Here is a 21,980-nt window from a genome sequence, read left to right on the forward strand (position 1 = left end):
GTTTACGCAGTATATTTCGAGAGTCCAAACTTCTTGAATTTACCTCGCTGTATAGCGTCATTCATTACCTTTGCAGTGTCTTCAAAGGGTGTCTGGCGATCGGGCACATGCAGAAAGACTGTCTCCACAGTGGAAGTCTGAAGGGCAACTAGCGACTGGCCAATGCGTGCATCAATCTTCGAAGGTTCATGGTCCCCAGGATGACCACTGTGGGCTTTCGAATGGACAGTGAACCGACTGGTAACTCCAGCCTGGCCAAGGCGTGCCTCAGAGGCACCCGGAGCACTCGGAGAGTCGTCACTGGCTGTGTCGATATGCCGGTAGCCACCGCCATAAAATGTATCCAGAAGTTTTTGTACGGCTTCTGGACTATCGAAATGTACAATCCCAGGGTCTCTAATACTGTCGCCGATCTATCACCTCCAATGAGAAGCAATCAGTCATGGGTTTGGAGACCTACCCACCATGTGGGTACCAAGAATAAAGTTCACTGTTGTTTGGGAAGACATGGTGGGCACACAAAGACGTGTGTAGGTTTTGAACTCAATGAATAGTATAACTAGTGATAAGCAACAAGATCTTCTTGAAAAAGGGGTGTGGCTTTCGTCTGCTTTTAAATATTAAGGCAGCGTCTGTGTTTGCTCTAATACCTCGGTCAAAGTACCCATAAGCGGATTTGAGATCGCTTCAAAAACCTTCAGCTGCTTTATACAAAGCTGCGAAGTCATGGACTCAAGATTGGACTCCTGCAATTTGTCCGTCCGCAGCTTTTCCGCAAACTCGCCGCACGTTTGCCCGCGATGACAGCAGGGTTAGCCCCTGAGTCGATCTTGAGCAATAGACGGCTGTCCCGTGTTTATCTGTCCGGTGAAAGTGTCACACCAAACAAAATTAGCGTTTCTACGTACCAATAAAATGGATTAGGCTTTGGAATCCGGTAGTACAGGTCTGCTGGGAGTGAAGGGAAGCTACCTAAGGACTCGCTATGTTCGGCTTGCTCTATTACTCATGGCAGTCCAGCTTTGCATCTTATCGCTACCAATTACCATCTTCCAGAAAACTTTAACGAAGTCATCGAGATCTTCAGCGACATATTGTGAGATCAAAGGTACCGGATCTAGAGACGGCACCAGAAGCAGAGGTTTCGCAGTCAATAGTTCAGACCATTTCATTGCGGACTCAGCTTCCCACAGGCCACGGCGTGCGGTAAGCATACCGGCTCCGGTACATCCAACCCAGCCCTTAGCCATTGTCTCATATATATTGGCGATAGTGTTAACGACAAGATGGGTGCGCCGAACACTTTCGGTCAAGATCCATAGCTTCCACAGCTTTAAGGAGGCATTATATTCGCTTTCAAACTCTCTAGCAATCCATTGAGATGGACGATAGTCCAGTAATTCGTCTTCTCCTAGATAGCGTCTTACTGCCTCCCACATCCAGATGACCCACAGCCGAAGTGTCGGGAGCTGCTGCTCTGCAGATGCACGCAGACGTACCGAGCCATCGAACAGGCTAATATATACGTAGGCAAGCCAGGCCTGGACGCGCCACAGGTGGGCTACTATGCCTTCTACGCCGCCGGCAGTAAGTGGATTCTGGCTGATGAGTACAGATGAGCGCTCCTCAGCAATCTGCAGGATAGTCTCCTTCACCATTGCCATTCAAGTAGTGTATGCGCTGAACGTCGTGAAGGCGTCCTGCAGACTCTTAGGCAAGCCCTTTTCATACAGTCGCTCATGAATGAAACCGTTGTAGCCATTTCTGACCCAAAATTGCAGCATTTCCTGTACGTCCTGGATGGAAGGCTCCATTCCGAGGTCGGTCAGACAAGCTGGCTCTTCGTTGCTGTGCTGCATGACCCATAACTCATCCCGGAGAAACCAAGGACATACGCTGAATACGTTATCGTTTCCAGATACGACCCCATGAGCTTATGGTTCGGCAATAGAGTCCTGTAGGGATTGAATACATGGGAGTATGCCAGCTGACAGAAATACATCGAAGCCGGCGGATGCCATTGCACCCCATTCCTCGAAATCAAAATTGCCACCTACAACGTCGGCTACTAAGTCGGGATTGTCTTGGAGTTCTTCAGTTTGATTACTGGGTGCAACGGATTGAGGATCTCTCCGCCGTCTTTTAGACTGCGGATAGACACAGTCCACATCCGTGTCTATGCACCGCTGGCATTCAGGGACTTGCTTGTCGCACCCTCGCTTGGAAACTGCGCAGGTAGTGCAGGCCTTCTGACGGGGAACTGCCGGCATTTGGAGGAAAACCCAGTTTTTGACGTGACATCTGATATGGTAATGATTCTATACACTTTCGTATCCACCTAGACAATTACGTAACGGGACTCAATTACTGCAACATTAGGATTGAGGAACAGGTTTAATTAATTGATAGCCTCAATATGAAAAGTAAGCAATGTTAAAATGCGCATCTTCCAAAATCAGTAAGTTGCGAAGCTTACTCAGGGGTAAAAGGCGCCGACAGCAGGCGACACCAAGACTTTTATGTCCGTCTTATGTCCGTCTGTATCTCTGAGACGAGGAGCCATCAATCACGAATCGTCCCCCCTTTACAATTTTTCGCTGGCTCCATCACCGCGGGTGGCAGCGTACCTCGCCCATAAGGGTCTTTTGAGAGCTTCTATGGCCCTTACAGAGCTCCCGCCGCTCGTTGACCGCTTAAATAACCGCCATCCTTACAAGGTTACAAGTGAACTGAAGGCCTCACCTGAAGTCATCACCACGCCTGCTGATCCCTGGCCGAGACCGTATTACTTCGAAGACAATCTTCGTAAAGTGAAGCCCTACCACTTTACGTACAACACAAATTGTAAGGAGAGGTGGCGAGGAAGAGGCCTCCTTGACATTTACTCTTCCGAATTCAGAGACAGACCGCTAGCCTACTATGTGAAAACTACCTTTTCCATTGCATGATGTTGACTGATGCAGTATAGAAAGACGCTATAGAGAGAGGTAGTATCTGCGTGAATGGGAAGGCCGTCACAACAGATCATGTAATTACGAATGGCGAGGTCGTTTCCCATACGCTTCACCGCCACGAACCACCAGTGACAGCACAGCGGATCGGCATAGTCCATGAAGATGAAGACAAAATTGTGATTGACAAGCCAGCTGGTGTGCCTGTACATCCAGCAGGACGGTACCAGTACAATTCTATCATAGAGATCATGAGGGCCGAACGAGGTTACAGCTGGAATCCTTTACCTTGCAATCGACTTGATCGTCTTACAAGTGGAGTCATGTTCATTGGCAAAACACCAAGGGCAGCGGAGAAGATTAGTATGCAGATTCAGGGAAGGGCAGTGAAAAAGGAGTATGTGGCAAGAGTAATAGGAGAATTTCCAGAAGGTGATGTCGTCTGTGAGCAGCCAGTGATGCAAATTAGTCCAAAGCTAGGACTTAATAGAGCACGAGCCAGTGGAAAGGATGCAAAGACAGTTTTCAAGCGATTGGCATACTACCCACCCAGACAAAAAGAGAAGGAACACATAGATCCCGAACTGGATAACAGAACAGAGAAGGAGAGGCAACGCGACTCAAAGATGGCGTGGAAAGGGAAGAAGGGTCATTCTATTGTTCGATGTCTACCCGTCACCGGAAGAACACATCAGCTTCGCGTACATCTACAATTCCTGGGCCATCCAATATCCAACGATCCAATTTATTGCAACCAACGGGTATTTGGTCCTGATCTGGCGGCTGGCGATGCGAAGTCAGATGAAGATGAAGACATCATCACGCGGCTATCACGAATGGGCAAGGACGAAGCTGCTGAAGCTGTTGCGTATCACGATGAAATGGTAGAAGAGTACAATAAAAAGAAGGCAGAGAAGATGACCGGTGAATTATGTGAAGTCTGCGCAACGCCATTGTATAGTGATCCTGGGACACATGAATTGGGGATATATTTACATGCTAAGCGTTACGCCTGCTCGGAGGGTAAATGGGAATACGAGTCGCCGCTGCCAGCTTGGGCATTGCCGCCTGCTGGTATGGCTGGACCATTGGAGACGACGAAAGAGACTGACCCACTGGAGGTGGCAGAGAGGATGGAACGCATGGAGGGCAATGGCGAATCGTGAAAGAAAGAGGGCTGATAGCCCGGGAAACCGCTTGAAATATTGCCCCTTTTTCCACTTTTAGATAGCGGACAATTTGATTGGCCGAAAGCCGCATGCTGCTTACTCATCACCTGACGTACCCATTGCAGGCACGGTGTCTTTCAACATAGAAGCCTATTTCGAAATATCAATTTCTTAAAGAACAGTCTGAGCAATTCCTTAGCGCATTGATAGGTGCCACAGTGTTGAAACACCAGGCGATCAAGACATACCGTATAATCCTCTCTCTACACCAAAAGCCCCACCATGGCTCAAGATCCGAACGCTCTGCTATCTCAGGCCAACAAGGCCATCTCGAGCGCGGGGTCAGGCTTCAGCTTCTTTGGTGGCAAGACAGAAAAGTTCGAGAATGCAGTAGACCTCTACACTAAAGCTGCCAACGCGTTCCGAATACAGCAGAATGGCATTGAAGCGGGGCGAGCATATGAAAAGGTATCTCGCGCTCGACCTGCCTGATCCACCCAATTAACACAGACCTCCAATTGTAGGCCGCATCAATACAAAGAGACAAGCTTAACGAACCCGACGATATGGCCAACACCCTTCAAGATGCCTACAAATCCTACCGCAAGACCTCCCCGCAAGATGCCGCCCGAGTCCTTTCCACAGCCATAGACCACTATCTCAGCAAGGGCAACTTCCGAAGAGCCGCCACGCAGAAACAATATCTCGCAGAGCTGTACGAGGAGATACAAGATAACAAAGAAGCGCGCAAAGCCTATGAGGATGCTGCGCGGTGGTACGAAGACGACAATGCCGGTGCCCTAGCCAACAAATTATTCTTGAAAGGCGGTGATTTGGCAGCTTTAGATGAAGACTACGGCCCTGCCATACAGCATTTTGAGCACGTTGCGAAGCAAGCGGTGGGGAACAATTTGATGCGATTCTCGGTCAAGGATTATCTATTAAGGGCTGGAGTTTGCCATTTGGCGAGCGATATTATTGGAGCCAAGAGAGCGGTTGAACAATATAAGGAGCTAGATCCTGGATTCGCGCAGACGAGGGAATGTCAGCTACTGGTTGACTTGAGTGAGGCTGTGGAGCATGGGGAAGCAGAGGCGTTTGCGGAGAAGCTATTTAGATATGATCAGTTGAGTCCGCTGAACCCGTGGTTTACGACGATGCTCCTGAGGTATGACGCTCAAGTCGCTCATTAAGGATTCCCATCGCTGACCACGTCCTGCAGGATCAAGAATAGCATTGAGCAGCAAGGAGACGACTTTTCTTAGCGGGTCACAATTTTGTGCGAAGACATAACGAATTGAGAACCCCAATCGATGATTACCCCCTTTCGTCATAGTAGGGATCGACTTGCTAAAGTGACTGATCCTTACGTCCATGCTTCTTAGTACCAAGATCAGTCTTGTCGCTCTTGTCATAATTCCTTTGTCGTATCACTAGCGATATGTCTGCTTTATTCCGCAACGTTGATCTTTGCAGAGCAGCGCAGACTCAGGTATGTTTCAAGCCTGAATGGTGAACAAGCGGCAAAACCTTTACGTCCGTTACAGGACCTGCATGAGGAGATCAGATGCGTGGATTCTGATGAGACAGCACGAACAATGGGGACCTACATGCACGACAGAGGATATGGCACCGTAGTACGCTACCCTGTGGATATGGTTGCGCAGCAGTCACTGAACTGAACACCACGTCGAAGGAACGCGCTCTACTCTCAACGATCAAGTTATACGCTACGATTAGGCGAGGTGGTTTCAATCCATTTCAAGAGAAGGAGCAGAACCCATCTCTATCTCAGCACGTTCTTATCAATCATATCTTTGGCAAGTCAGATCCTGACAAGACGTGGTTGTTCCAAAGCGCCCGAAACTACATTACACCATAGCAATGGCCAGTCCCGTTGGTCATTCGGAAAGCTCGCGACAAGCCGTTCGCATATTCTTCCGAATTCAAGGACTCTAATGCATAGTGCACCGATACACGACAAATTCGCCAATCTACAATATCCGCATGCCTACCTATGCAAAGGCTAGCCATGAAGCCCATCTTTACCATGAACGTCAAAATCCAGCAACGTACGCAAAGTTGCTTTCAAAAGTAAGTGTACTTAGTGGGACCAGCACTCACTAATATAGGTCACTATGGGGAGCCACTTTCCACTGCGAATCTTGCTATTCGGGGACAAATGGGTCTTCAGTCCTACCTTTTCTCCCTTCGGCTTCTGAATCCAATACCCTGTCTTCCAATTCCCTAATGCGTTACTGAGGGAAAGCGCTATTATGACCGCTAGACCAAGCAGGATGCTGCCTAACACGCTGTGGCTAGAAAAGCGCACTTGAAGCTGACCAGTACAGGAAATGTCCTTGATCCTCGCACGTCAAAGTCAAGACACTTCTCATGCATCTCCTAACTGTATGCAACAAAGAGCCTCCCTTGGTCATTGCTGTGCTAAAGAGCGCTGCACGTGGGGAACCTGGAAACATGCATAGCCGAAATACAGCTATGTATTCAGATATTTGCGCCAAACAACGGTCAACGTTCGTGGCTACTCTGGCATTGGCACTTTATTACATCTTGACTCTCTCAGACTTCGAATCTTCTTTTCGATACAACGAAGCACACGAAGTCTTTCGCCAGAACACAATGGATGGCGCAATCTTAGCAACAATTCAAATTTGGTCTAGCGCGTGTCTTGGTAGACTGATAGCGCCATGAAGGCGGCACCTTGCAGCCCATTTCTGCCAACAGTGCCTGTTCATGATTTGCAACTACGGCACTTACAGTGCCTTCAAAAAGTTCTTATTGGCTCTCGATAGAATTCGGATGGTGCACCACGTCTTGACTAAGAGAAAGAGTATATTTGGCCAAACATTAGTCAGGCTCTCAAACTTATTGCCGCCATCTCATCGTAGTATACAGTGAGATCTGTAGCGCCCTGCTCAACTCTACCTAAAGTCCTCGACCGCACGTTGTCGTGCATTGGGTTTCCAACCTAATCCATAGCTTCTGATCTTTAAGCTGCACCTTCCTAGTGCGGCTTCTTAGATTTTTGTCCGAGCACCGGCACCTCGATCTCAGTAACCGGCGACGGACGCCCTGTGTCTGCACCTATCAACGTTCAAAAGCGTAATCCATGGCCTCACCCGTTGAAGATGGGATCGGCCACTAGATTTTGGTCCCGGTCCTTTTTTGACTCGAGCATAATCAGAAATACTCTTTACAGAACTAATGATTGTTGAGTGCGTTAGCCTACCGACAACAACTTGTGATTCATATACCATAACTTAGATGTGTACATTGACTATGTTCTGCTCCTCTGTCACAAGAGAAATGATTCAAACCCTTCAGATTCTTGCACAAGTAAAACAAGACTGAGCTTGGAGACCGAACTGAATCACTGTGGCAGAATTGTGAGCCTCTTTGTCATTACTCTCATGCCTGCGCTTCGCTTCAGGATTTGAAAAGCTACTCCGCGAGCAGACTAGCAGGATAGTTGTCCTAGCTCACGCCGACCTCTAATCGAGAGACATTAAATCTTTGCAGATCGTTCATGATGTGTGACGTGAACGGAGCGACTCATTCCTCAATGGCGTGCTTGCACAGCACACTTGAAGCGCTCGTCATGACTCCCTAACTTGAATGTCGAACAAATTATCAAACGTCACTCCATAAACCACGCTAGACACGTCCAAAAGCCATGTGATTGGATGTATCTCATCTCTTGCAAGAAACAGGGACCATCCCCATCGGGCCGTCCAGCTGAAATCGGTCGGAACTTGTCCAATTCATCTTGCACAAGGTCACAAGTGCGATGAACAAACGGCCACCGGGTACTGCACTTGAGGTAATACAATGACATCTACATTTCTTTGCAATAGCTTTTGAAAATGGCGTGCGAGTGCTGCTCTGAAAGCCACGGAGAAAGAATATATATGTTGCATCTTCACGCTCTGTTGAAAATATCAGTATCAGTCTTATCTCATCCGAAGATATTCACATCCTGAGACCATATTTCTATTTGAACATCCATTATCTTCACAGATCGCCCTTTTACATCTTTTGTTGAAAATCACATCTCATCAAGATGCACGCCTTCGCAAAGTTCTTTCCACTTGCGTTTAGCGCATTGGCCTTCACCCTCCCGGCCGACATTGAGAAGAGGACCGCAGGAACCGCGTACGATGACAACGTGAGAAACAATTCACGATCAATTCATGCATACATAGCTGACGACAACGATAGTTTGACGACCTTAAAACTAGTGTCATAACGCCACAGCTCTTTCCTGTTGGCCTCTACCACGGCATTCAGTATGGAGGTGTAGTTGTTCTGGTCAGTCTTTCCCTTCACCATCCCATTCCACCATTTCCGACGCTTTGACTAATCTGTTCACAGGAGCCCATCGAAGGCGCCGCTAGCGTAGTCCCTCACTCCAAGCCCCATCAAGCAGGAGCAGCTGGTCCCATCGACCTTCTCCAGCTAGGCACACTCACTCTGAATACCTACGCCCAGCTTGTTCGCGGCCCGGGTGTGAAGTCCTTCGATCTCCAAAGTCTCTATTTCGGCCTTGGTACTGACACCGGTACTACCGAGGGTCTTGCCCAAGGAGGTGTACTCTCAGTCACTGGCTTTGACGTGAACGGAGAGCAAATCCCCACCCAAACGCTTTCGTATGCTCCGACCGGGAGTCAAAACCAGCCATTGAAGTTCGCGACTTTCCCAGATACTTACAAGAACCTCGCCAATGTGTCGATTGGTGTTGCAGTTAGCGAGCCACTGACAGAACGCACTTACATTGCTTTGGATGATGTAAAGCACGTCAATTACTCCTAGATGGAGCTTGTATGGCACCAGCATACCATGTCAAAATTAGATGTCATGAAGTGGGGTGGAAGGATTTGAGCGAGCTTGGTATCCAGGCTTCTCTGAAATCAATTGCGCTTGAACAGAAGTCTTTAGTCTTATCGCAACGCTAGATATGAAATGTAAGATCTCTTGTTAATGACCGATGACTTATGTTTTGAGCCTTCCCGAACTACCTCACACACATGTAGAGCCTCCAGGTCTTATTATTGTCCGAGTTCTTCTAGCGGCACTAGATCTTGACTAGCGGCTAATACCCGCTAGCGTGAAGGTCGTCGATCCGATCAGAACGGTTCGGGCGGACCGACGTCATTCACCACGTCCATGACTTTTTGACCCAAAGGTCCACGCCATGGATCTCTCAATTGTTCGCTACGATTATGACGGACGCAGGTCCCAGAAAAGAGACCCTGACGAACTTCAGCGACCTCGATGAACTCGACGAACTCGCCGCGCCAGCGCCCATCTCCCCTGGGTTCTCACAGCGTGAAACCCACCTTGAAGAGCGGCCGCAAGATGAAGCCCTCGACGAACTTGCCGCCCCAGCTCCGATTTCTCCCTCTACGAGCCACCGAGCGTCGCACCTCGAGGATCGACCTAGCACCCCCTCCTTGACCGAGAAGTCACAGTCGCCCACCCCAAGCCCTTCACGCCTGGAAACAGAAACCTACACGATAGCCTACCTGATCCTCTTCTCCATTCTCGGTACCCTCGCTCGCCTAGGCTTACAAGCACTGACCGTCTACCCTGGCGCCCCAATCCAGACGGGCATCGTATGGGCCAATGTCGCCGGCTCCATGATAATGGGCTTTCTGAGCGAAGACCGGATGTTATTCCGGCAGGAAGAAGAGGATGAAGCCATGCGTACGAACGGCCTTGCACGCACTGCGTCGCATATGCAAAAACACACAGCTACAAAGAAGGGATTACCCCTCTACATAGGCCTAGCGACCGGTTTCTGTGGCAGTTTCACCTCCTTCTCCGCGTTCATGCGCGATGCCTTTTTCGCATTGGCGAATTCCTTGCCGGTGCCTGTTCAGCACCCTACTATCCCTACCCCTTCTTCGACCGTCATAGATACGCAGAGGAATGTGCATAGGGATGGTGGATACTCCCTGATGGCCCTTTTGACTGTTCTGATAGCGAACTTGGGTCTCAGTCTTGGTGGATTGCAGGTGGGCGCACATGTCGCCCTCGCTAGTGAGCGCTGGTTGATCCGTGTTCCAGCGCTGGTGGGACGGGTGATTTTCGATAGACTCGCGGTACTCTTGGCTGTTGGATTGTGGGTGGGCAGTATAGTCATGGTCGTCTTGCCACCTGATAGACCTAGCGGGCCGGTGGGTAACACGAGAACTTGGGCACAAGAGACGTGGAGGAGTCAAGCACTGTTCTCTTTAGTCTTTGCACCCTTAGGCTGTTTATTGAGGTTTTACGTGAGTCTGAAATTGAATGGGAGGATCAAGTCTTTTCCGCTGGGAACATTTGCTGTCAATAGCTTTGGAACGGTGATGGAGGCTCTGTTTGTCGATTTACAACGCGTGCCTGTCGGCGGACATCTGGGCTGTCAAATTTTGCAGGGCATGGAGGATGGCTTTTGTGGGTGTTTGACTACTGTCAGTACGTGGGTCGTGGAAATCAATGGGTTGCGAAGACGGCATGGTTATGTGTATGCAGTATCGAGCATAGCTGTTGGGTTGGCCTTCTTTGTGGTGATATCCGGGAGCTTGCTATGGACGAGAGGGTTCAAGCCGCTTACTTGCATGACTTAAGGGCATGTTGAAGTTGTGAATTGTTGGCCAAGACCTTGGAAAGTTCTGCGCCTTACTTCGCCATCCCAAATTGCGTATATTTCTTCTGCTCCCGTTCGTGTGATTTCAGCAATACTCGAGTGCCGCTCGTGACTTCATTGACCGAACTAGCAGGCATATTCAGATTGATCCCTGGGTTTTGAGGCTTGTTTCAAGGCAATCGAATATACGCTTGCGCCCCGCATACGATCGCTAGTTGGACGCCCCGGCTGAATCTGCAGCTATGAAGGTAATCATAACCTTCGAATATAAGCTTACATACCTTGGCAGACGTAATTGACATTCCATAAGTTTCGACCGGTCGTTAGCCATTCGCAGAGTCGTGCCCGCGGTCATGTGCATTACAAGAGCCTCAAAAGAAGGACCACTTCGATACAAAAAGGCCCTGGATCAAACCTTTGACAGACCAACAACGGCTAAAGCAAACCGAGTATTGATATTTGAAATTAGCTTTGAAGCCCAATACTTTGTGACCAGTATTCGTCCGCTACCATCTTTTAGCCAACACAATGGAGAATTACCTCCAGAACACGTGTTTTTTGTCAGCTCTCCGTGTGGCTATTTTGTGACTGATTTTATCGTCTCATTTGAAGAATTCCGCCTTAGACTCGGCCCAATTTTAGATGCCGGTCGATGTTTGTACCATCAATGGCAGGATTTGGGCTATAAAGCAGGGCGTTTAGACGCTCACTAGCGAGCAAACAGTCCTCCCACTTATCGGATCCAACATCTCTTGGTAAAGCATGCCAAAGAAAGCAAATTTGAGCCATTCTATTTCCAGTTTTCTTCTTATTCCTCATTTCTGTCGCCAGTCTCGGATCTATTATCCTTCGTGACTTCATCGCCCTTGACACTCTCGGATCCATCTTCCTTACGTTTCCCTCTATCTTCGACCTGTGACCCTTCAATCTTGAATTAGCTATGTTCAAGTCCCTGCACCACTCAATTCGTAATATCTCTGGACTTTGAAACACCACTCCTTACTGCTCACCCTGGTGATTTTCTTCGTCTCCCAATATGTTCCTCAAACTTGTCAACGTTGGGAGTTTTCCAATTCGACTTCTCCGGATCCGACTACTATAAAGTTATGCCGGCTAAAGCTGGGACTTAATGTGGGGTTGCGCTTTCAAGCTAAATTTTGAACTGGAGATGGCTTTTCAAGTCAAGTGTCGAAGATGAGATGCCCTTTTTAGCTAAGTCTTTTGAGCAAAAGTCATTTAAAACTCGAAGTCAATTCTTGTTAAGAGATGCTTTCACAAGTCAGATGATAATGAAGTGGCGTCTTTTTTACTAAGCCTCCGTTGAGAGGCGTTTTCTTCAGCTAACATTTAATAGAGAACTATCTTCTCAAGCTACATTGAAATGAAGAGATGCAATGAAATAAATGCCCGTACTAACAACGATGAGCAGGATCAATACAACCTGACGCGGTCGGTGACCGTAGGTGAAGTGCATTGATTGAGGCGCTATTTGACGCACCGCTCTGACGGATGGGTATGGGTCAGACAGCGATGCCGGAGGTGTAGATGACGTAACTCTCCTTTCAAGACTGAGCCTCGTCTCAATGCAAGGTCGATGATGAATAAGCGTGGGACATGTATCCAAGTAACTGGAGATGAATTGCAATCTGCATGCGAATCTTCTCTCTCGCTTGGATCGAGGAGTGTTTCGTCATCACGTAATTCTTCGGTGACTCGATATCATCGCACCATAAGTTTGACAGATCCATCAGCTACATGATTACTGAGGAGTCACTATGTCTCTCTCGCCAAAGACATCGTGGGAAAGAAGCCGAGGTTCAATCGTGGAATTTATGCCAGCCTCTTCGTATATACGGTAGCTCCGTCGAAGTACATCTTCGAAAATGCATTATAAACGTGCCATTCAGCATGGGTTTGTCAAAGGATTTGCAACAGCTTCGTTACGACAGCGCCTCTACAGAAGATTATTTTCATCGCTTTTCTTCCCAAACATTGATCAATCCTCGGTCGACTTGCCCAGTCAATTAGACCCATGAGTCCAGCACGCACCATTCTCATCACGGGAGCGAACCGTGGAATCGGCTTTTCCATCCTCCAAGCTCTCGCAACTCGATCGCCTTCCGACTGCTATCTCCTCGGCTGCCGCAAGGCAGAAGACGGTGAGGCAGCGATATCGCAATTTCGGAACCTAGGGATAACAGCCGAAATCCATGTCGTCGTCCTCGATGTATCCAACGAGTCCAGCATTAAAGCCGCAGAACAGATCATCCGCACCACCTACCAAAATCTGGATGTCATGATCAACAACGCCGGCATCGCCCTCCTCGAAGCACCAGACCACTCCAACATCCCCGAAATCTACGCAGCGACCTTCCAGACCAACGTCACTGGAGTTGCGCTCATGATGTCAACTTTCCTGCCACTTTTGAAAGCCACGTCCACTGATCCACGTATCATCAACGTCTCTTCAGCCCGTGGGTCTCTTTACCTTGCCAGTAGTGGAAAACTCCCACCGAGCACGACAAGGTCATACTGCGTGAGTAAGGCGGCACTGAATATGCTGACAGTCGAGTATGCGAGAGCGGAGCCTGAGGTGAAGATATGTGCTGCGGAGCCGGGATCTTGTAAGACTGCTTTCAACGGATTCAGGGGGCAGAAGGATCCGTTGGATGGTGCGAAAGTGGTTGTGGAGTTAGCTCTGGCAGACAAAAGAAAGTATGTGGGCGGATTTTGGGGGATGAATACGGAGGATAAGGAGGCTCAGGAGGTGCCCTGGTAGACTGTGTTTCGTTCATTACGGGCAAGTCACAGAGACAACGGTCGTCGCGACTCGACTGAAAGACTTTTCAAAGTGCTGGTAGAAAGCAATAAGACTAATTATTAAGATTCTTTGGGCGGAAGGTTGAAAGTCACCTTTGTCAATAGTCTTAGTCCACAAAAATACCTCGCACCAGCCAATATCCAATACTGTCCTTTGCTATGCCGCATTTAAGATGTTGCCAGCCTCAAGATGACTTCTCTGTAGGTCTTGGGCGAGAAGATCTGTCACTTAGAGTATTCTGTGAGCTGCAGTGTCACGCTGTTGGCTTCCAAATGATGCGGATGGTGATATATCCGTATGAGCTTATGTAATGTGGAGTTTTATTCAAGAGTGGTAACCTCCCTTAAAGACCAGGAGTTGGATCATTAGGGTCACCAGGAGCCAACTGTACGACTGCTCGGTCCGCAACTTGGAAGTACCATGTACCGGGATACTCCCACTCATGACTTGGCCGTACCAGGTAACGGCCGGCATCGGCACCCTCCTTGCCCATCAAGCATTGTAATCCCTTGTAGCGGAGGTAATACCACCCGGCTTCTTGCTGAGTCAAAACGTGGCCATTCATGTCCGGTGTGCCTGCGGGATACTCGCGTTTCGCCGCTTGACCGAGTGGTAGTCTTGTCGCTCGTATCATGCCTTTCAAGTCAAAATCCGCAATGTATGTCTTGAGGCGGTTCCGATCCCTATTGTTGATCACGAAGGCAAGAGTCAAGTCGTCCAGACGGACGCCCGAGCTCGGGACACTAAGAAGCGCATCCTGCCTGTTCATTGCCGTGAGCTGAGCATTCATGAACAGAGAATATTCACGAAACACCGAGTAGTCCTTCGCAGTACTGAAGTGTAACACCGTAGTTCCTACATTGTTCAAATGAGGATCATACCTCGGGTACTTCATAGTGTCGTAAATTGCATAGCGTGGTAACAGAGGACGAGGATTGCCGAGTGTTGCATTGTGAAGAGCAATTGCGGCAACCGTGGGATTTGCCATGATGCTGATGACTTAATCAGAGAAAGGGGATGAGATTGACGGAGAGGATGACAGGTTTCAGGTATTGTATCCGCCTCTGTGACAGTAATAAGACACGCGAGATGATTTTGTTTGTTTATGAAGTCGTCAAAGCCTGATTACTTTTGAAAGTAAGAGAGCTTCTGGTGCTTATCAAGGCTCTTGTGGCTACACTCGGCTGCAATCCTGGATTCACTGCTTTAATAGAATCTTAATTTGCAAGCTTAAAAGCAGGTCAAATGACTATATCCAAGCAGCGGTGCAATTAATGTTAATACACCGCTTAGAGTGAATTGTGGTTACGGTGAATGAGGCGCAACTTGACCCATCAATACGAGCGAGGGTAGTATCGGCCGTCTTGACCGTCACTTCAGCAGTCACATTTCCTTTGATTGCGCTCAAGTAACAAATTTTTCATAATCCCAGACGGAGTGAGACAAAAATGGTATGAAATATTAAGCAAAGGAGTCTTGCAGGATGCCACCAAAGTGAAGAGAGCGGAACAAAGGTAAATGTTATAGTCATGTGAAAGGCATACTAGCGTTGTGAGTCAGTGCATGTGCTAGGCCTTCCTTTTTCAAGCCCATCTATCAATGCTGCTGCGTGGTATTCACGGCTCCAAACATTCACTTACGCTTTGCCCGGGGCTGAACTTGATATACAGATCCGTAGGCCTAGCAGCCCGATTATATTCACCGCTTTCTCATTAGATCATTGCGCAAATTCGCTACGTCAAAAATTGAGTTTTGATGCCGATGTGGGCGCAATGACATGTAAGTGCGTCTGAAGGCATAGTCGAACGTGACTTGACTTCCACCCAGCTCTCAAATGCCGCAGTTTCGTGGATGGTCTCGCAGAAGAAACATCGCGCACATTGCCCAAGTCAGGTACTGGCGCCTTACAGAAGTCGACTGACCTAAGAAAGTCAGAAATGCCTATGCTAACAGAATTCTGAAGCGAGGTCTTGTCGTGAATTCGGAGCATCCATATTGGGCGTCTCGACATGTGAGCAGGCTTCAGAAAGGGTAGATCCATGGAGGACGAAAATTAATATTGCCTCAATGTTGGGATGCTGCAAGAGCCTGGGGGCAGTAAAAGGCCTCCTGGCCATCTAACAAGTCTACCTCGTATGTCTTGGTTTCTCCAAGAGATAAGATGTATGACTCATTCTTTGAGAAGCCATGGAGTCTTGTGAGGGCTAAAGTCTGCCGTCTGTATTACGGAACCGAACTCGGAAAGAAGATATTCCACGTTCCAGCGTCATCGTACCATGATCGAGGCTGTGATGTCCTCGCTATCATGGCTGGCAGTGCTTGACTTGGCCCCCGTCTGACTTTTGATGGTGTGATGTTCTTGCAAATGGTGGAGGTAGCGCTTGCACATCAAATCCTTCTCACATCCTTGAGATCACGCACACGAAACCACACATGGCCAGAAACCGCGTTTCAGATGGCTGGGCGACGAGCCTCGTGGGGTTAGTGTCACACATCCCACCCCTTCTTCCTCGGAGGTTTTCACCCGCGTACGGACGGGTTGATGCCGTGCCCACCCTTAACTCAGGACCCAATACCATTGGTTGTAAAAGTCTCCGACTTGCATTGACATACTGATAGGCCATGTTCGAAGTCGCAATATTCAAAGCACAACATGTCGAGATATTGAGGGTTTTCCCTTGGAGATGCCTTGTTTATCCAGCCGTCAGTGACGGAATGTTTCGCAGAAGATCATCTCATGACGCTCTCGTATCGTGCCTTGGAGAGTCTCACCCATGGCTGGTTTTCGGAAGAGATCCCATCGATCACAGCTAGGGTCGGAGTGTAGCCCCTTTCATACGCACCTCTTCCTCAACGCTAGACAAAAAGAGTCTCGCAGTCAATCGTAGGAAGCCTTTTGCACGTCCGGAAGTAGCCCCCCAACTCGCCATGGATGAGCCGTCTTTGACCAACAATCCTATGAAGAGCGGCTGATTTGTGATATGCTATACGAGGAGAACTCGGGATGTACACAAACTTCTTGAGGAATACGCCTGTGGTAGGCGTGCTGCAAATCTGCGTAATGGGAGAATTATACGATTGGTCTGACAAGTAGCTGCCCATTACTCAAGAAGTTGGTCCAATATGAGGCACTCACATTCCGCTAGCGACCTCGGGCACCTAAATGTCATGTTTTCCTCACCGGTATATGTTAGCCGACCATCTAGTAGCTGGATCCTTCTGGTAGCGGTTCAGCGGACCTAGGCTATTGCAGGGATTGTACCAAGTATCATGGCTGACACTTGCACCTCCCTTGCATCACCTTGAGCCTGCATAGCCGGGTGTGGAAATCCACACGTATGTCCCGTTTCGGTGCTGTATCCACACCGTCATAGTATCTTTTCTTACCACCTTCTCCAGTGACAATGACCGGGTTGAAGGTCCCATGAAAGCTAGTGCGGTCACACAACAAGACATCTGATATCATGCTGATCGGGCTAAACACGCCTTCGAAAATGCCTGACGGTTGCAGAGGTCGCGAATTATGTATAAAGGATGCGAATCTCACCGTGTACCCATACATTAATGCAGCAAGCCAAGAAGATCGAAATATAGCAAGCCAAGGAGACTCATACACACATTAACAATAAAATATCACAAATAAAATGCATTTTTCGCTTCTCTTCCTCAGCCTCGTACCTTACCTTACCCTAATCACAGCGTTCACCGGCTTCGTCACCTTTAACGACTACGAGCAGCAAGTCGCCAATGGTGGAACACCTGCCTGTGGTGCCGGAGTAGACTACCATGATCACCCTGATCTGAATCTTTATGCAGCCGCAGCTCAAGACGGCATGAACGAGCTTTTCGATGGCAATTGTAGTTATTCGACTCTGGATTTGAACAATGCTCCAAGTCAGTGGTAAGTCATCCGATCAATCAAGGGAAGGTACTTCGAGATCACGACTGACAAGGATTCTTCGTCACAGTGGTGGTGCGGCTAATCCGTACGGGCATAATCCCTCTCCGGGATACCCCTCCCCATCGTGTACAAACAACAAGTGCAATTCATGCTTCAAGGTCACATCAGGGGCGACTTCAGTCATAGTCAAGATCATTGACGCCTGCCCCAAGTATTCAGCATGGAATTACTGCAAAACTGCCGTGTCTCCAGCAGACAAGTGCGCTGCTGACGGTCCCCAGTGAGTATCTCCTTTGTCATCAAATCGAGGATAGGATGTGGACGTTGGAGCCCTCCAGAAGGCTAATTCAAAGCGCTTACAGTCTCGACATAAGTACCGGAGCTATGTCAAAATTGAGTGGCGGATCCGTAAGACTTCCTTTTGTTTCCCATACATCCCTGCTAATCATTTTACAGGCTGGTACCATTGAAAATGTAGACATCGAGTCGATAGGATGCCCCGTAGGACGGAAGCGTGAGGTATTCCATGCTTGATTCAGGAGTTGAACTACGCCTAGGCTTGAGGAAGAGGGAATTTTGACGATTGGTTGAAGTTGGGCCTTGTTTACTGTACATTAAGAATGTCAGACCATGGAACATAGTAAAGCCCAATCTGCCAGTACAAAGTCACTCACTCTTAGAAATCACACTGCCGAATCTTCAATTCTCGATTCAAACTAGGTATCAGAATCTCAAGATTATGTGCCGAGACTTAGCACTTTACCAGTACCCATATGGCAAACACGTTGAGGGTGTGATGACCTTTTAATTTCAATATCCTCGGCAGCCGTAACTGTTTCATGTTTCAGTGCCATCAACACCCTTTCCGGAGACCCAGAGGTCCATTCAAGACGGTAAAAAAGCAGACCAGGTACACTGACTCCGAGTCCTACTCAAAGCGCATTCACGTCGGATTGATCGAGACGTCCTATGTCCTAGCGTCGAGTGTTTTCAGGAGAGATTGGGCAAGAGGCAGTCAACACCAAATACAATACAATCAACAGTCGCAAACTGCGAATTTAGATGTTTTGACTGTGAGAAATCTTTTTGGAAGAGCAACATGGCGCAATAGCGCGTAGTAGACAAATTTCCCGGTTACGTAGAACAGGAATAGGAGCATCCGAAATTGCAGCCTTCAATAATATCATACATATGCCACGCTTGGCATGTAATTTTCCCATGTTAAGGCGTGTTGTTATATTGAAAGCTTGTGCAGTCAGGTTATGCGATGTATGCATAGATTTCAATGGGACGCGAGCCGGCCGCACCAACCAGCCTCCTGACCCAAAGACAGACTGTAACCATTTGGCTGAGGTTCTTATTCAGCTACCAATCTTGTACTCGAGCCGTCACTTTCTCGTGGAGCATTGATCTTGGTGGCAAATTCTATGACTGCCAAACATTTCGGTCAGGCTGTCGATGGTGCTATCTTGGTGAGCAGGGATAGAAGCTAGTGCCACAACGGTAGTGACAACCGTGTCATATTTACATGCCGCTTACTTCAGAGTCGGGGATGACGGAGAGCTAGCAGGACGGGCTTGTGAATAACAGATTTGTGTGTGATTTGTATAAGTTAGCATTTGTGGGAGCGCGTAAAGCGTAAGCTTGGTATGTAGTTCTAGAAGGTTCACAGCCGGCTGTTGCCGACCGGGCTGGTGCCAAGAACTCTGTATAAAAGTCTAAGCAGAATAGACAGGTGCAATAGACGTCATTATCAATGCTATTTGAAGCCCGTGAAGTGTATAGGGCTCGTTTTTGTGCGAAATGCACCGTACGGTCTTATCTTGTCTTCACCCCATCGAGCTGAACTAGCGCCGGGGAAACTTCGCTTCCGATAGTAAAGCCCCCTTGCATTAAATGTTCTCTGCTGCCCGGCTGACTGGGTATAGTGGAGACCAACGAGCAGATCGATTTGTACGGTTAGCTTTAAAGCATTTCATCCTTAGTATGGTAGCTTATTATTACTTCAGACACACTAGGAGTTGGTCATGATGCGAGTCAGGCAGAAATTAAGAAAGCTTATCATAAGGTTTGAAGGTCTTCTTATCGATCACTGAATGATCTGACATATGTCGTAGGCTGCTCTTGCCAGCCATCCTGACAAAGTGCCTGAGGGTCAGCGCGCCGCCGCTGATGAAAAGTTTAAATCAATAAGTCAAGCGTACGACATCCTATACAATGATCAGACGAGGCACTTGTACGATAGCCATGGCATGCAAGCATTCGAGAAGGGTTCCGGTGCCGCTCCGGGAGACGTCAATCTCGATGATATCTTGGCTCAGATGATGGGCATGGGCATGGGTGGTGGTATGCCCCAGGGATTCGGTGGTCCACCGAGGAAGCCCCGAAGAGGAAAAGATGAGGAGCAGAGTTACGCCATCTCATTAGAGGAACTGTACAAGGGCAAGACCGTCAAATTTGCGAGCACGAAGAATGTTATTTGCACGCATTGCAAAGGAAGTGGTGGGAAAGAGAAAGCAAGGGCGAAAAAATGCTCTTCTTGTAACGGCGCAGGTGAGGTCTACGGTATCCTCGTGACAATACGTGTGGGCTGAGCAGAATCAAAAGGTATGACACAGAAACTGCGCTTTCTTGACGCTGGTATGGCTACCCGTGACCAAGTCATTTGCGGCAATTGCAAAGGGAAAGGATCTGTCTATAATCCCAAAGACAGATGCAAAAAATGTTCGGGCGAAGGCACAACTAAAGCTCGCAAGGTACTTGAAATGTACATACCAAGAGGATCTAAGTGTGCTCCCCCGTCATTCATTGACGGTAAAGTAGCTTACAGTACCACAGGGACGGTGAGAAAATAAGATTAGAAGGAGAGGCGGATCAAGTCCCAGACCAGGAACCTGGCGATATTGTGTTCACCCTCGCACAGAGCGAACATCCAACTTTTGAGAGAAGAGGAGCAGATATTCTGGCTACGATCGAAGTCACGCTTGCTGAAGCCCTCTGCGGGTTTTCGCGGGTCGTTGTCAAACATCTTGATGGACGAGGCATTCATATACGACATCCGCAGCCTGCTGCACGAGTGCTGGAACCGGATCAGATAATCAAGGTTGCAGGCGAGGGAATGCCGCACAAGAAAAGCGATATCAAAGGCGATCTGTACCTGATGGTCAATGTCAAATTCCCGGACTATGCGACCTTAGAGCGCAACCAAGCCTTCAAGAAATTGAGAGACATTCTGCCGAAACCAGGCAAGCCAATAGAAGCAGACGAGGTGGATGACGTCGAGTACGACGAGACGGCAACTCTCGATGGTTTTGGTGGGGCAGAGAATGTGGCTGGAGACTGGGAAGACGAAGATGAAGACGGTACAGGACCACAATGTCAACAACAATGATCTATCTTGGGCTGTTTCTCCCCTCTCACTCTTCAAACTCGACCTCCGTTCTACTCATAGAGCTGATAGATTGGGCATGGCGGGGGTGTTTATAGACATACTGCTAAAGTAGATACAATTTTCAATATGTGTGAATACACTTTCTCTCCGAGATTGACGCCCCAGACTCAAAAGTCTCGCGTGTGGACAAAACGACTGAAGAAAATGTTCCCCATAATCATAGACTCGCTTGCTCAGCCCTACGGATACTAGCGTAGAAATTAGCCGCACCATATCAAACCGCATCATCCTAGCTTGAATCACGGTAGCAATATACTCTGTAGGGACTGAACATCAAGGTGAAGCTCAAGCCCTTTGGCATTACTCTCTAGCGTGACTTATCTGTTCAGTAGATGGCGGCCGCAAAGAAACACGTCAAAATCGTGAAGAAGCGTATGTCAAATCTTGTACCCACCAGGTCGCCGTACACCGAAAGAGCGCGGGCCACAATGTGCGATAAAGATTTAATGATCGTTAGCTGACGAGCTGGCGTCACAGGCACAAAGCGCTTCAATCGACATCAGAGCGATATGTTCATGTGTGTCGCATCAAACTGGCGAAAGCCTAAAGGAATCGACAATCGTGTGAGGAGACGGTTCAAGGGACAAGCGGTCATGCCATCGGTATAGAAGCACTATTCCGTACCTCCTGGACAGCATCATCACAAGAAGGAGGTCTCGCTGGCTTGATCGTAGCTGACGGTAATAATAGATCGGTTTCGGCTCCAACAAGAAAACTCGCCACATGATGCCCTCAGGCCACAAGGTAAAATCTTATTGTGTGAAGCATTGACACAGGTTCTGACTTTTCTATCTTTTAGGCATTCGTCGTTAACAACCCAGCGGATGTCGATCTCCTTCTCATGCACAACAAGACATATGCGGCTGAGTATGTTTTCAACTATTTCATCCTACCAGTGCTGCGACTCCTACACGAGACCTCTACCGAAACGCGAGTGGGGCTAATGATTGAGATAGGATCGCACACGCAGTATCGTCGAGAAAGCGGGTGGATATCATAGCGAAGGCGAAACAATTAGGCGTGAAGGTGACGAATCCA

General features: G+C 48.4%; 9 protein-coding genes across 9 annotated transcripts; 6 read left to right on the top strand and 3 right to left on the bottom strand.

Moving 5' to 3' along the window:
* Nucleotides 1-2: 2 nt before the first annotated feature.
* Nucleotides 3-509, bottom strand: KY384_004825 (uncharacterized protein; the record flags this gene model as incomplete). Its single annotated transcript, XM_044813328.1, has 2 exons — nt 3-413; nt 465-509. 2 exons carry the CDS (start codon nt 507-509, stop codon nt 3-5), a joined length of 456 nt encoding a protein of 151 aa, XP_044669606.1.
* A 474-nt stretch (nt 510-983) lies between these two features.
* On the bottom strand, nt 984-1,664 carry KY384_004826 (uncharacterized protein; the record flags this gene model as incomplete). The annotated part of the gene is made up of 1 exon (XM_044813329.1): nt 984-1,664. The coding sequence occupies one exon, from the start codon at nt 1,662-1,664 to the stop codon at nt 984-986; it is 681 nt and encodes a 226-aa protein (XP_044669607.1).
* Nucleotides 1,665-2,519: 855 nt separating this feature from the next.
* KY384_004827 (uncharacterized protein) lies at nt 2,520-4,117 on the top strand (the record flags this gene model as incomplete). Its single annotated transcript, XM_044813330.1, has 2 exons — nt 2,520-2,810; nt 2,969-4,117. The coding sequence occupies 2 exons, from the start codon at nt 2,520-2,522 to the stop codon at nt 4,115-4,117; spliced, it is 1,440 nt and encodes a 479-aa protein (XP_044669608.1).
* A 285-nt stretch (nt 4,118-4,402) lies between these two features.
* On the top strand, nt 4,403-5,385 carry KY384_004828 (uncharacterized protein; the record flags this gene model as incomplete). Its single annotated transcript, XM_044813331.1, has 3 exons — nt 4,403-4,588; nt 4,645-5,288; nt 5,343-5,385. 3 exons carry the CDS (start codon nt 4,403-4,405, stop codon nt 5,383-5,385), a joined length of 873 nt encoding a protein of 290 aa, XP_044669609.1.
* Nucleotides 5,386-8,201: 2,816 nt separating this feature from the next.
* KY384_004829 (uncharacterized protein) lies at nt 8,202-8,950 on the top strand (the record flags this gene model as incomplete). Its single annotated transcript, XM_044813332.1, has 3 exons — nt 8,202-8,306; nt 8,360-8,449; nt 8,513-8,950. The coding sequence occupies 3 exons, from the start codon at nt 8,202-8,204 to the stop codon at nt 8,948-8,950; spliced, it is 633 nt and encodes a 210-aa protein (XP_044669610.1).
* A 410-nt stretch (nt 8,951-9,360) lies between these two features.
* On the top strand, nt 9,361-10,749 carry KY384_004830 (uncharacterized protein; the record flags this gene model as incomplete). The annotated part of the gene is made up of 1 exon (XM_044813333.1): nt 9,361-10,749. One exon carries the CDS (start codon nt 9,361-9,363, stop codon nt 10,747-10,749), a length of 1,389 nt encoding a protein of 462 aa, XP_044669611.1.
* Nucleotides 10,750-12,801: 2,052 nt separating this feature from the next.
* Nucleotides 12,802-13,548, top strand: KY384_004831 (uncharacterized protein; the record flags this gene model as incomplete). The annotated part of the gene is made up of 1 exon (XM_044813334.1): nt 12,802-13,548. One exon carries the CDS (start codon nt 12,802-12,804, stop codon nt 13,546-13,548), a length of 747 nt encoding a protein of 248 aa, XP_044669612.1.
* Nucleotides 13,549-13,933: 385 nt separating this feature from the next.
* KY384_004832 (uncharacterized protein) lies at nt 13,934-14,578 on the bottom strand (the record flags this gene model as incomplete). The annotated part of the gene is made up of 1 exon (XM_044813335.1): nt 13,934-14,578. One exon carries the CDS (start codon nt 14,576-14,578, stop codon nt 13,934-13,936), a length of 645 nt encoding a protein of 214 aa, XP_044669613.1.
* Nucleotides 14,579-18,264: 3,686 nt separating this feature from the next.
* On the top strand, nt 18,265-20,882 carry KY384_004833 (uncharacterized protein; the record flags this gene model as incomplete). Its single annotated transcript, XM_044813336.1, has 3 exons — nt 18,265-18,282; nt 19,609-20,064; nt 20,322-20,882. The coding sequence occupies 3 exons, from the start codon at nt 18,265-18,267 to the stop codon at nt 20,880-20,882; spliced, it is 1,035 nt and encodes a 344-aa protein (XP_044669614.1).
* Nucleotides 20,883-21,980: the final 1,098 nt, after the last annotated feature.

Source organism: Bacidia gigantensis, assembly GCF_019456465.1.
Source record: "Bacidia gigantensis strain McMullin 20006 chromosome Unknown contig_244, whole genome shotgun sequence".
NCBI lineage: Eukaryota > Fungi > Ascomycota > Lecanoromycetes > Lecanorales > Ramalinaceae > Bacidia > Bacidia gigantensis.